The sequence below is a fragment of the Vidua macroura genome, chromosome Z (genome assembly GCF_024509145.1).
Source record: "Vidua macroura isolate BioBank_ID:100142 chromosome Z, ASM2450914v1, whole genome shotgun sequence".
Taxonomy (NCBI): Eukaryota; Metazoa; Chordata; class Aves; order Passeriformes; family Viduidae; genus Vidua; species Vidua macroura.
This window is the reverse complement of record NC_071611.1, coordinates 22929344-22942495: the sequence shown is the minus strand read 5'-3', so window position 1 is coordinate 22942495 and position 13152 is coordinate 22929344. Positions and strand designations below refer to the sequence as shown.

The 13152-nt window shown below is 40.7% G+C and overlaps 1 protein-coding gene across 1 annotated transcript; it reads left to right on the top strand.

Moving 5' to 3' along the window:
* Nucleotides 1-2231: 2231 nt before the first annotated feature.
* On the top strand, nt 2232-10876 carry CDC37L1 (cell division cycle 37 like 1, HSP90 cochaperone). Its single transcript, XM_054004142.1, has 7 exons — nt 2232-2421; nt 3653-3934; nt 6217-6307; nt 7749-7864; nt 8155-8277; nt 9165-9320; nt 10148-10876. Exons 1-7 carry the CDS (start codon nt 2317-2319, stop codon nt 10247-10249), a joined length of 975 nt encoding a protein of 324 aa, XP_053860117.1. The 5' UTR covers nt 2232-2316; the 3' UTR covers nt 10250-10876.
* Nucleotides 10877-13152: the final 2276 nt, after the last annotated feature.

Here is a 13152-nt window from a genome sequence, read left to right as displayed (position 1 = left end):
AAACATGAGAAACTACTCTTTTGTGGAATTAAGTTGTATTTCCCACTTCTGGTCATAACATGGCTGTGGGGTTTTATTACATAAAGATCAAAGAGTCATGTGTTCATAGTTATGTTTGCCTTGAAACAGGGAAAAGGCCTTAATGAGAATTATACTTTAGTTTGCATGTGTAGTTTTCCACTTGTGTCAAGGACAACCACAGGGGAAAGAAAAAGCAATCATGCTACAGGAAAGTAAAAGAAAGGTTTTTCACCAAAGAAAAGCCTCTTTGCAAGCCAGATATAAACATTTTAGAGAAACATACAGGTAGTAAGAGTAATTTGAAAAACAATCAAGAAGACTTTGGATCAAATAGATAAGAAATATACTGTTCCTCTAAACTTATTGTATTCCTCTTTTGCAAATGGCTTCAGCATGGGCTTGCTTGTCAGTAGACACAGCCATGCTGTCTTACACCATTTTTAATTTAAAAATTTTTAATCTTCAAACACAACATTTCAAAAATACAATAACATACGGTAAGGTACAGGTAAAACACTGAGACTCCTCTTACATCAGTTCCAGGTGTTTGAGTGACATGTAAAAGGGCACCAAAACCACTTGTCCCTCATTTATTTAGACCTTCCTTTACATAATATGTCTTCTATACAGACAGAAATCTTAATAATGATAGCCATATTATAACTAGGATGTCATATTGATCCCAGATCAATCATATCTGAATCAAAATAACTTCAATTACCCTCATATAGACTGTTGCTATTACTGATATTAGGTAAGAACTGTCCATGTGGGAGATGACCTCTCATTATCAGTTATGTCGAAGTTCCAGATCATAAAAATCTTAAAGAAATGTGAAGTTCCGTTTGAGGAATGGGCCTAATAATGCATCTTATTATGTTGAGAAACATGTGAAACAAGAATAACTTATCACTTAAAAAGAGAAATAGGATTGCACCTGAATTACATCTTATATAAGACTTGAGACATCAGTTTCTAGCCCAAGGCATGCAACAAACCAAAGTCACCTTTTCAAAGCACACCTTATGAGACAACATAATACTCCTCAACAGAGGAGTAACAGGAGGAAGGCATTCATTCTTCCCTTTTTGTTGATCCAGGATGCACAAACTGAGAAATATGTTGGTTTCTCAGCCAGAAACACATCAGGAAAGGTAACCTTACAAAAGAAAATGATACTTACATGTGAAACTCCTTGCTCTAATCTTAGGCATGTGCACCAGCCCAAGTCTGCAGGACCCTATCTCAGAAGGGACTCAGTGGCCATTGGCTTTATTGCTGATAACCTCAAAAGGGGGCCAGGTTAATAGCTATCACTGGGAGTTCTCTCATTTTGTATTTTTGGCTTTTATCATCCCATGTAACAGAGACTAAATTTCATAGGCCTTAGCATTACACAGAAACATTTGATTACAAGAAAATGATTGAGTGAAAACCATGGGGTTTTTTCTTCTATCTGATGAGAACTGTCGTGAGCAACATACTAGTATTATCCCTTTGGCCACAGCAGTAATCCCTTTGTTAAATGAACAACACACAGCAACAGGTCCCCTACCTTCCAATTTAATCTAAAGTTTTCCTGGCGTATTTTTCTAGCAGACTTTATACCTGCGACCCCCAAAGAAGCAGTCAGTGCTTCCCGTTCGGAGGAAGAGCTAAATAGCCAATCCATGGGTAAAAAAAGTAGGACTACAACGAGGGCATATTTTAATCTTTACAGGGGTGCTATCACAAAGGTATGGACTCATTATATGCTAATTTCCATTCCCAGATGAGAGCCAAGCTATTAAAACACCCTAGACAGCAACCCAGGAGCTCTTAGGACTGAAGGATCGTACATACATGTACACACACACACACACACACACACACACGTTGTAGTTTGCCAGCGCCGTGCGGCAGCCTGCAGGAAGGTGAGCGGGCTTCCAGCGGCACGGAAAAGGCAGGGTCAGGGAAAGGCATAGGGACAGGTGACGGCGCAGGACAGGGGCAGCTGCAGGGTCAGAGACAGCAACGAGATCACGGACAAGGACGATGCACGGACAAGGGCGGCTGCACGGCCACGGGCACCGGCAAGGGCCGGGGCGGAGCAGGAGAGGAGCCGGGGCCGAGGCGGACCCGCGGCAGAGCCCGCCCCCGCCCACTCCGCTGCCTTCATTACCGCCCCTGAGGCGCGCTCGCCACTCGCTCCTCCCGACGCGCCGAGGGCGGGCGCTCCCGGCCGCGCTCCGATCGGCGGAAGTGTCGCTTCCCCAGTTCCGGCGAACGGGTCGCGCCGCCGGGACGGCAGCGGGCATGGCGCTGTGGCTGCCGGGCTCCCGGGACGGCGGCGCCCCGGAGGAGGAAGACCAGGAGCGGGCACACGCTGCCGCCTTCCGCCAGCGCTTGCCGGAGGTGCAGGTACGCCCGCTGCCCCGCCCTGCTGCCCCGACCCCTCGCACCGTGTCTGGCGCGGCGTGGGTCGTTGCCGGGCGGCGCGGCCCGCGGAGGGGCAGCGGCGGGACCGGGGTGATCGTGTCGGGACGGAGCCGTGCGGGAGCGCCCGCTGGGCCGAGGGCCGGCGGGGACAGGTGGGGTCTGGCGGGCCGCCCTGGGTAAGAGCTCCACCGGGTCAGGCGATGCGGAAGGAGCTGGGTTGGAGTTATCCCAGCGTCCCCGTGCCCAAGGAGCAGATAGATAGGCGGTGCGTTTCTCTGTTGGCCAGGGTGATTACAGGCGATTTATAAACGCGTTGTAAGGAATTCTATGTGTTCTCGCAAGCAGCTGCCATTACGTTACTTTTCCAACGGTGGAATTTTATTCTTGTTACTGCAGAAATAAAAATGCTGTAATTCTTAAACAAAGTTGGAACAGTAAGTTTGATTTACTCGCGTTAAAGTTTCTTTCAGATAATCTTTCACCAATTGTCCTTCGTGTGCCCCTACCAGAGGCTATCAGCACTGCAGATTTCATAATGTGGCAGTGGAAGGCTGAGGAACTAATGCATATGGGTGCATTTTTATTCACTCCTGGTGGGAAAGGCTTGGCACATTACTGAGTGTGAATTCTGAGCACACACGTGGAAATAATATAAACAGGGTTAAGATGTCCCTTTTCTCTCCCAGCTATGACTGGTGACATCCTCAACAGATTTGACCTAAAGGAGTGTGTGTTTGTGCTGGGCCTTGGCCACTTTATAGCTTAAATACCACTTCTTGTGTCAGTTCAAGAGAAGACGTTGGCCATGTTTAGGCACTAATACTGAAATGCAGGCAGCAGCAGTTACTTTACTGTTGTATATTCAGATTTTTCTCACACTTGGCTGCTGCTAATGTTCCAGCCCTAAGATAGCCAGAGGGATTTCTGCTGTGTCAAAAGTATTTTTACAGTCTGGAGACTATTACTGATAGCAGCACATGATCCATGATTTTGCAAATACACTTAATAAGGTTAAGGTGACTTGAATTGGAAATCTCTTTCTAGAAGACATACATTGCCATGCTTCATCGCTTCTGCTGTTATAATGCTGCATATCTAAGGTGCCTTCCAGGGGCATTATTATTAGCTTTGGGATTTAGGCTAGTCTGCTTCTATAGAAACTGTAAATCAACAATTTTCTCTCCATAAATAGCATGTCTGATTTTCCTCACAGACATACAGCCAAGGGATTGAATTAGCCTGCCAAAAAGAAAGAGAGTTTGTGAAGCACTCTGTAGAAAGCACATGGAACCTAGCAGAAGCCCAGCAAAAATTTGGTAGTTTAGCACTGCATAATTCAGAATCCTGTGATCAGGAATCTGCTCAAGCAAGGACTGAAGCTGCTGAGTTGAGATGGAGAGAGGAAGAGTGGAGAAGAAAAGAAGAAGCACTAAACCAGAGGGAACGACAGAATCTATGGAACACAGATCCTGTTAGTAAAGAGGTTTTTAATAAGGTATGACCTATATCATTGTGCATGGAAACAAATGCTCTTTTGTGCATTCTAGTTGTTACTAATCTGAGTGTCTTCTGTGTCTTGTACAGCACAAAAACACAGTATGTCACTCACCTCTGTGCCTGGGAAGGTCATGGAATAGACCCTTTTAGGAGCTGTGCTCAGGCACATGTAGGACAGGGAGGTGGTTTGGGACAGCCACACAACTGCACCAAGGGCAGGTCCTGCCTGACTAATTGAGTGGCCTTATCAGTGACCTATGATGAGGTGACAGCATCAGTGGACAGGTGAAGTGTTAGAGATGTCATTTATCTGGACTTCTGCAAAGTCTTTGATGTGGTCTCCTATAACATCCTTCTCCCTTAAACTGGAGAGAGGTGGATTTGGTGAGTGGACTGTTAGGTGGATAAGAAGGTAGTTGGTTGGTGGCATGCAAAGGGTAGGGTCAATGGTTCAGAGTCCCAATGGACACCAGGAGCCAGTGGTGTCCTTCAGGGGTCTGTACTGGGACCAGTGTTATTTAATATCTTCATTAAAATTAAACAGAGGGATTGAGTGCACTCTCAGCAAGTTTGCAGATGATACCAAGCTGAGTGGTGGTTATCAGACCTGAAGGAAGCCTTCCAGAAGGACCTGGACAAGATGGAGAAGTGGGTCCATGAGGATCTCATGTGTTTTAACAAGGCCAAGTGCAAGGTGCTGCACCTGGGTTGGGGAAACCACACCACCCCGCCCCCCCCACCCCGTCTCAGCACAGGCTGGGGATGAACAGATCAGAGCAGCCCTGCCCAGAAGGACTTGGGCATGCATGTGTCCTGGGCTGCATCCAAAGCAGGGTGGGTAGCAGGGCCAGGGAGGGGATTCTGCCCCTCTGCTCTCCTGAGACCCACCCCCAAAGTAATGCACCCAGTTCTGGGGTCCCCAGTACAAGAAGGACTCCTGTTGGAGCAGCTCCAGAGGAACGCTACAGAGGTGATCGGAGGGCGGGAACACCTTTCCTGTGAGAGAAGGCTGGGAGAGCTGGAGTTGTTCAGCTTGAAGCAGAAAAGGCTCTGGGAAGCCCTTATTTACCTTCATGTGATGTTTCAGTACTTAAAGGGACCTTATAAGAAAGATGGAGAAAAACATTTTTTATCACAGCCTGTGGTGACAGGACAAGAGGGGATAGCTTTAAACTGAAAGATGGTAGGTTTAGATTGGATGTGAGGAAGATGTTTTTTATTATTAGGGTATCAAGACACTGGAACAGGTTGCTCAGGGAAGTTGTAGATGCACAGTCCCTAGAAGCAACAGAGGTCAGATTGAACTGGTCTTGGAGCAACCTAATCCAGTGGAAGATATTCTTGCCTGGGCAGGGAGGGTTGAAACTCTGTGGTGTTTAAATGCCCCATCCAACCCAGAATATGAAACTGTTAGTTTGCCTCTAATACGGTCTACTGTAATACAAATTATTTAGCATGAATATTTTTTAATAGTAGGATCGCATCTTTGTTTTCACAATTTAATTTCAACAGCTATCGTTGCCTTTTACTGAGCACTAAAGTCACAAGCTAGACACAGTCAGGTGATAAATGTGGTCAGCTTTTTATGAAGGGTCTCTTCAGCCACACAACACACCAAAGTACACACTGAAAAATGCACCAAAGGTGCACATGTGACATAGAGCAACTACAGTTTTGTAAGTGTAGCAAATTAGCATAATTTACAAGAATGCCCAACTAGAAACACAGATGTTGAGATAATTCCCCACCTTGGTTAAACTCTCTTCTAAAGCCCCCGTTCCTCTCTAGTTCTTTATGGGAGAAGAAGTTCTTTATGTTGTCCTTAGTCTCAGAAGAAACTAGATTAGGATTGAGCTTTTAGGAATGTGTTTTGTTTTTCTTGCTAACTGAGTAGGTAAAATTCTAGCTATGAGTCTATATAGTTATGCAATAACAGGCTACAAATGAATAGATAAAAGCAAAAATCAGTTTGGCATCACTATCACATCTCCTAATTTCATTGATTTATCTGATCCAGGCTGCAATGTATATGATTCTCATGACTAACAAATCAGTAAGTTCCTATCTGAAAATAGAAGTTTTTCAGAGACTATAAGGAAACTTTGAAATTCTGTTACTAGGTAAGACACTTTCTGAAAAAAAAAAAAACCTCAAATATGATACAACTCTAAAATTAGAACATAGTCATTTAAATAGTAACATTAAAGTATAATAAGTCCTTTATATCACTAAACAGTATGTGTGGAGTTTATGTGATAGTACAATCTTTCTCTTCCTCAGAGTTTTATTAATCAAAAAAGAAAAGAAGTTGAAGATGATGCTGTGTCTGAACCACTTATGCAAAAACATGAACAGAAGATTAGACACTTTGGTAAGTCTGTTTTTCTAGCGTCTTGTGGTTCCTACAGAATCTGTGTTAGTTTGCTCCTTCTTGTACAGAATGAATGCTAATAAATGAAAGACCTAAATGACAGACTGTTCAGTTTTATTTTATCAGGACTCAAGGGATATTCCACACCAGTGGGAAAAGGCAGGGACATTCCTGGACACATAGGTCATGTATATAAAAGTGCATAGGTCATCCATGGCTCTCTCATTTTTTAAAGGAGATTAAGTGAAATATTTTATTAAATTATTTTTTGTCACCTGTTAATCTATAACAGTAATGGCTGATTAAATGGACATGTTTGTTAACACCTACACTGAGAGTATTTATGCTCAGAATTGTGTGTTTAAAACTATGCTTAATTATCCACTAGGTGTCACTTTAGCTCTGTCATAATTGTTAAACCCGATTGAGCACAAAGCTGATCTTATAATCTAAAATTTTTATGGTTCTCTGAAGTGCTTGCCATTCAGGCTGGTTTCACGCTATACTATAGCCATATTTGGAATTTTGGAACAATCAGGAATAAGTCTAGATTGGCAAAATTCAATTGTTACTACAAAGTAGTTTTTACTGAGTTTTTTAGCTTCTGAGGGGGCTTAAAGCTATTTCCAAAAAAGGTCATTGAGCCCTGTTAGCCTTAGCAAGCCTGTCAAGTATCAAGTTAAGGCACAGCCCTGTCAAAAATATGTAAATAATAGGCACAGGCTCTCTTAAGTGCCTTAACTATTCAGTGTAATTATATTGGAATTAGAAGACATCTCTCCTGCTGTGCATTTCAGCAGGTAAAAAAAGAGGCTGTCTTGTAAGCTTCCTAGCTGAGAGTTGGGCAGTTCTGATTTTTACATTGTTACCTGAAGGTAGTGCCATGATACCACAATTCAAAGTTCTGATTAACTTTCCAATACTGGTGTGGCTTTGTTTTTTGAGATCAAGCTGTTTGAATTTTCTAAAAATCTAGCTAACTATGTGTTAAAAGCATTTTAATTTTTGACAGGTTCTGTTTACAAGTTCTGTTCTTGGTGTTTTTATTTGCAAACATTTAGAGGATTTGTGTTTGTTAGAATTACTTAATATAAATCTCTGTCCATAAACTTTTTAAGCTCTTTGGTGTTGTAACTAATAGTACCTACACCATTTCGTTAGCTAATGAGAACTGATTAAAAATAAATTATCAGTATTACTAGAAGTGCATGACTGTTATAATCTACTTTCAGTATCTTCAAAGTCTAATTATGCCTTCTAGTAATGCTCTTTCGGGATTGGTTAGATATATATATAAAGCCCCCCAAATTTAGCTACATGCTGTCATTCTGAGGTTAGTAAATTGCCAAGGTGTGTATACTTGGTATCAATGCAAGTAACTTCCTTGCTGCATTAAATCATTTATCTGTTTAGAAGATCTTAACTGTGTTTCTCTTATTAGGGATGCTGAGCAGATGGGATGATAGTCAAAGGTTTTTGTCTGATCACCCATACCTTGTATGTGAAGAAACTTCTAGGTATCTCATGTTGTGGTGTTTTCATCTAGAAGCCGAACAGGTATGAAGATGTTTTAATCTTTGGAAGCACACATTTTCCCATTTGCACAGCAGAAAGGTAACCAAGTTCATTAGCTGTTTAACTGTTCTTCCAGCCCTCTCTACTTTATAGTGCATTATCACCTTTGTGTCTAGTTATAGCTAATTATGAATCCTCTTGCTTCTGTAAGCATTGGTTCACATCTGCTTAGGAACTGGAACAAAAGAAAATCATGCTGAATTTTAGAAATATAATCTCAGGAAGCTTCTTTCAATCAGAATTTCAATTTTTTTTTTTTTTTTTTTTTTTAGAAAAGAGCTCTGATGGAGCAAGTAGCGCACCAAGCAGTTGTAATGCAGTTTATTATAGAAATTGCCAGAAGCTGCAATGCGGATCCAAGAGGATGTTTTCGTCTCTTTTTCCAAAAAGCCAAAGTAAGTCAACTTGGGTAATAATGTGAGAAACTCTTGATACAATACAAGATACAAGTGTTTTAGAGAGGGTTTCTTCCCAACCATGTGAGGCTAAATAATTTGTTGACTAATTTAGACTTATGGGAAAGTGTTTTGTTAGCAATTATTTTCTAGACAGAATACTTTGTTTTAATTCCAGTTCTGAAAATGAAAGCTTAGTGGATTTTGCTTGTTGTAGATGGAAAGCAAGATGCAGCTGGGGGACAGCAGGTGTTTACAGATAAGTAATAACTAAGTAACAACAGCAAACACTGACTGGTCTTAAACTGGTCTGACTATTGAATAATTACACATTTTCAAAGTGTAGTTACATATTGCCACAACTCTTCCATTTCATCTGCCCTTTACAGTGAGGTAGATATATAAAGTGTCCCTTTCTCATGACTGAAATAGGGCAATCCAGAGCTTTGCAGGAAGAAGGTGGGAAAACTGTAGACTGTTCAGTTGTTCAAGATTCTAACGGATCTTAATATTGCCTAAACAAGTGTAGTTAAAATGTGAGTTAGTTTGTGTTTTACTTTTGACCAAAGGGCTTCAACAAGCACCTGTTGTAAGGATACATTCTGAGTTGGAATAAATGAAAGGCTAAAATTAAATTTAGTTTTACATGTTCTCAGATAAATCAGCTACTTTGTTTATGTATATAAATTCTACAGATTGTCTTAAAAAGAAATCTACACAAAACGTAATTTTAAATTGACTAACATTATTCCTGAGTTGCTCACTGTTGTTATTCCCCAAAAGGTATAACATGTCATTACTGCATGGATTTTTGTCAGCACTGTGTAAGCTTACAATTCAAAAGTAAATCTGGCTAAAGAACAAATACCTTATTTTTCTCTTTTTAGACAGGAGAAGGCTACTTTGAGGCCTTTAAAAATGAACTTGAGGCATTCAAGACAAGAGTAAGAGTCTGGTCACAATCACATGGCTTTCAAACTATGTTGCTCCATGATCTCAATGTCAGTCCTGGTTGTGTGGCAGAGTGGACATCTTTTTTACAGGTAGGTTTATTATTTCCAAAATTTTATTTAACTAAAGCAGGATTAGGTCCTGCCTAGAGAAACTATACCTTTCTGATATATAGAGAGGATTATTTCTTGAATTGCTAGTGCTTGGGATATATCATGCAGTGTTATTAATACACAAGGCATTTATGGAGTTTCTTTTTACTTGCTGGAATTCACAGCATCAGCATAAGGTCAAAAGTATATATTTGTTCATTGCTTTTACATATTCATGCCTAAAATAAACAATGCATGATAAAACTGATCAGATCCTAGAATTGTATTCCCAGTCATCACCATGAGCAGTGTAAAAGCATGGGATCAGTCAAGTAAGTTGCAGAATCATAGAATGGTTTGAGTTGGAGTGGACCCTAAAGATCATCTAGTTCCAAATTCCCTCAAATCTAAGGAAAATCTCCCTTTGTGATGAAGTTATGGCCACATTCTGGAATGAAGAAACAACTTAAAAGATTGTCAAAAATTATGTATTAGGAAAGGAGTCACAATTGAAAGTACTTATTTGAAATAATTTGATTAAAGTACCTCTCAGAGGTAGATAAAACAGCTGAATTTTATATAAATGTGCAGTTAGGTGCTAGAAATATTAAGACCAAATAAAAGGTATGCTAGCAAATTTCAAAAATTCTTGACACAGTGACATAATACTGGTTGATGATGTTTTCAGACCTTACTTCCTTTCTATTGTAAATTTGTCTCATCGTAAGATGGACAATGCAAGCAGTCTTTGTTTCCCTCTCACTCTGTTTCTCCCTCCATCTATACAATTATGGAGCATTAAGCTGTCAGTGTTTCATCTGTTGCAGAACACAGGAGATCTACAAGGTTCCATAAACACAGATGCCTGCAGTTTCAACTCTGTGATACAAAGAGATGAAGAAGAATCCAAAATGATGGACACATTATAGTACTTTTAAGACTGAGGCCAAGTACTCTTTTATTTCCTTTTTTTTTTTTTTTTTTCCAAAGAAACAAACATGGCTATTTTCTTGACACTTATTTTTCTGGGTACTGCACTTTATTTTCTGTGTCAGATTTTTGTTGTTTTTGTTTTATCTGGGGGGGAGGGACTTTGAAGGGTGGGTAATTAAGGAAAAACTTGTAATATTGTTTGAAATGTGCTGCTAGGTTTTTAGTTGTCCTTGAAGAGCAGGGTTCTTATATTGTCGAATGTGAAACTGGATGTGTTTTCTGCTACTAACCTTGCCTTTCATGACTTTAGAAATTAAACATCTGCACAAATACAATGTTTACAAGAAGCAGCAGATTCTTGGTAGAATCTGCTATTGTCTTACTACAGATGTGGATATGTTTTACTCTGAATATTGGAGATTGCAACTGTATTCATGCTACCTTGCTGACAGTATAAGCTCTCAAATTTGGTTATCACTAATAGCAATAAATCAGTATCTGGTAACAGTATTTCTGATCTGAATGGATTAGATTAATACACTGGCTTTCTACCTCTACTAAGGGGATTTAAATGTAATATTGTACTTTCATTAAACATAACTTGGTTTAATCCTAAAACATAAGCAACACTTGTCTACAAATGAGTGCTGAGTTGTATGATTTCTGGGAGTCTGATTCTCTTCTTCTTCAATACGCTAACTTCAGATTATTTTTTTAAAACCAAGTCTTGTTATGGTTGAAGTAATTGATAAAGGGAACTTGTACAAGGGTTAGGCTAAGACCTCAGTTTAAAAGAAAAGCTTTGTTACAGGTCACATAGGTGAGGTGTCATGCACTGTTTGAAGGTTTACTTCATATGCTACTCAACCAAAGCGGGTTTCTGACATTGTCAACTCAAACATTAAGTGGTAAACAATTAAGAGCTTTTTGTTTAAGAAGCTGGAAATCCAAATATATTTTCTAGACCAGGCCTTCCACAGAGCCTTGCACTCCAAAACTCTACCGTGCTTTTCTATCTTGCTGCTCTTACAGCAGGTCTGTCTATAAAATGTATACTATAATTGGAAGACTAGCAAAGATAGCTTATGCCTCAGATCATGGTACCAGTACACACTCTCCATCCGTTGCTGAATTGTTCTGATTTTATGTAAGGTCTGGAAGGCATATTGATTTCATAATTTCAGTGGTCATAACCTACCTTCAGTTTTTAGTTCATACAGAATAACCACAAGCAGTGCCACAGGCTGGGACAGAGTGGCTGGAAAGCTGCCCAGAGGAAAAGGACCTGGGGATGCTGGGGACAGTGATTGAATGTGAGCCAGGGTGTGCCCAGGTGGTCAAGAAGACCAATGGCATCCTGGCCTGTACCAGCAATAGTGTGGCCAGCAGGAGCAGGGCAGGGATTGCCCCCTGTACTCAGCACTGGTGAGGCCACACCTCAAATCCTGTGTTCAGTTTTGGGCCCTTCAGTACAAGAAGGTAATCTTGGTGTTGGAGCATGTCCAGAGAAGGGCAGTGGAGCTGGGGAAGGGTCTGGAGCACAAGTCCTGTGAGGAGCAGTTGAGGGAGCTGGGATTGTTCAGGCTGGAGAAAAGGAGGCTCAGGGGCACGTTATCGCTCTCTGCAACTGCCTGGCAGAAGGGTATGGCCAGGTGGGGTTTGGCCTCTTCTCCCAGCTAAGAAGTGACACGGTTAGAGGAAATGGCCTCAAGCTGTGCCAGGGGAGGTTCAGGTTGGACATCAGGAGAACTTCCTTCACTGAAAGCATTGGGATGGAAGGCCCATGGAAGTGTTGGAGTCAGCATCCCTGGAAGTGTTTAAGAAATGACTGGCCATGGCACCTAGTGCTGTAAGTTATTTGGCAGGGTGGTGACAGTCAGAAGTTGAACTCAATGATTTTGGAAGTCTTTTATAATTGTAACAATTTTATGATTCTGTGAAATAGAATCCAGTAATTTTCAGTTTTGCCTACAGCCAAGATAGGGAAAAGTCTAAGTCTGCAGACTATACCAGAGTATTAGTACCAATGCAATAGCAGATCCATTCACAGAAATCACTTTCCATATGACTTCTGCTCTCTAGCCTTCTTTTGCAAACAGACTGAAGATAAAAGAGCAAGGAGCAGTTTTGTCCCGCATGCAAATTGAAGATAAAAACTATAAATTTCTACTGCATCTGGTTAAATTTGACCAATACTCCTGGAAAGGGTTAGCAAACACTGCCTCCTCTTTAATAATTAGTTAAATATTAAGGGAAACTTAAAGGAAAACAACTGACTTCAGGTTGTTTTTTAACTGAATGTTGTATGCAAGGGTAGTAAGGGCAATGTAGCACAGTGACTTGTAACTGCTACCCTTAGCAGTGGAGCCATTGATCTAACAAACTATTACACAGTAGAACAGTAGAAGTTATTTTTTAGTTTCTATGGGGATAAAACTAGATGGTGCAGAAGTAAGTGTCAAATATTAAGGAGATTCCCTTCCCCCTGCTCCTTCTGGTTCACTGAAATTTATGTAAGCTGCTGAGAAAAAGAAATTGACTTTTTTATTGAAATCAAAATATAAGAATACAAGCAGCTAATCAGAGTTTCTCACTATAATATGTAGACATTTTCTCAAGAGGACAGTACAAGTGGTCAACCTTCCTGGCAAGCTTTCTTTAAAAGAAAGTCAAACTGATTGTAGTGGTAGCTGCTGCTAATATTGTTTGTTTATAGTAAGGGGAAAATGTCACAAATTCTACAATGACCATCTCTTTTTAGACTCAAATGTGTCTCAATATTCATAATGTGAAAACTGGATGTGCAGATGCAGTCCAAGGTATGTCAGCAACCCAGCTCTGTAGCTGTTTACAGTCACTGCTAAAGGAAATTGAAACCTGCATTACTAGGACACAGCTA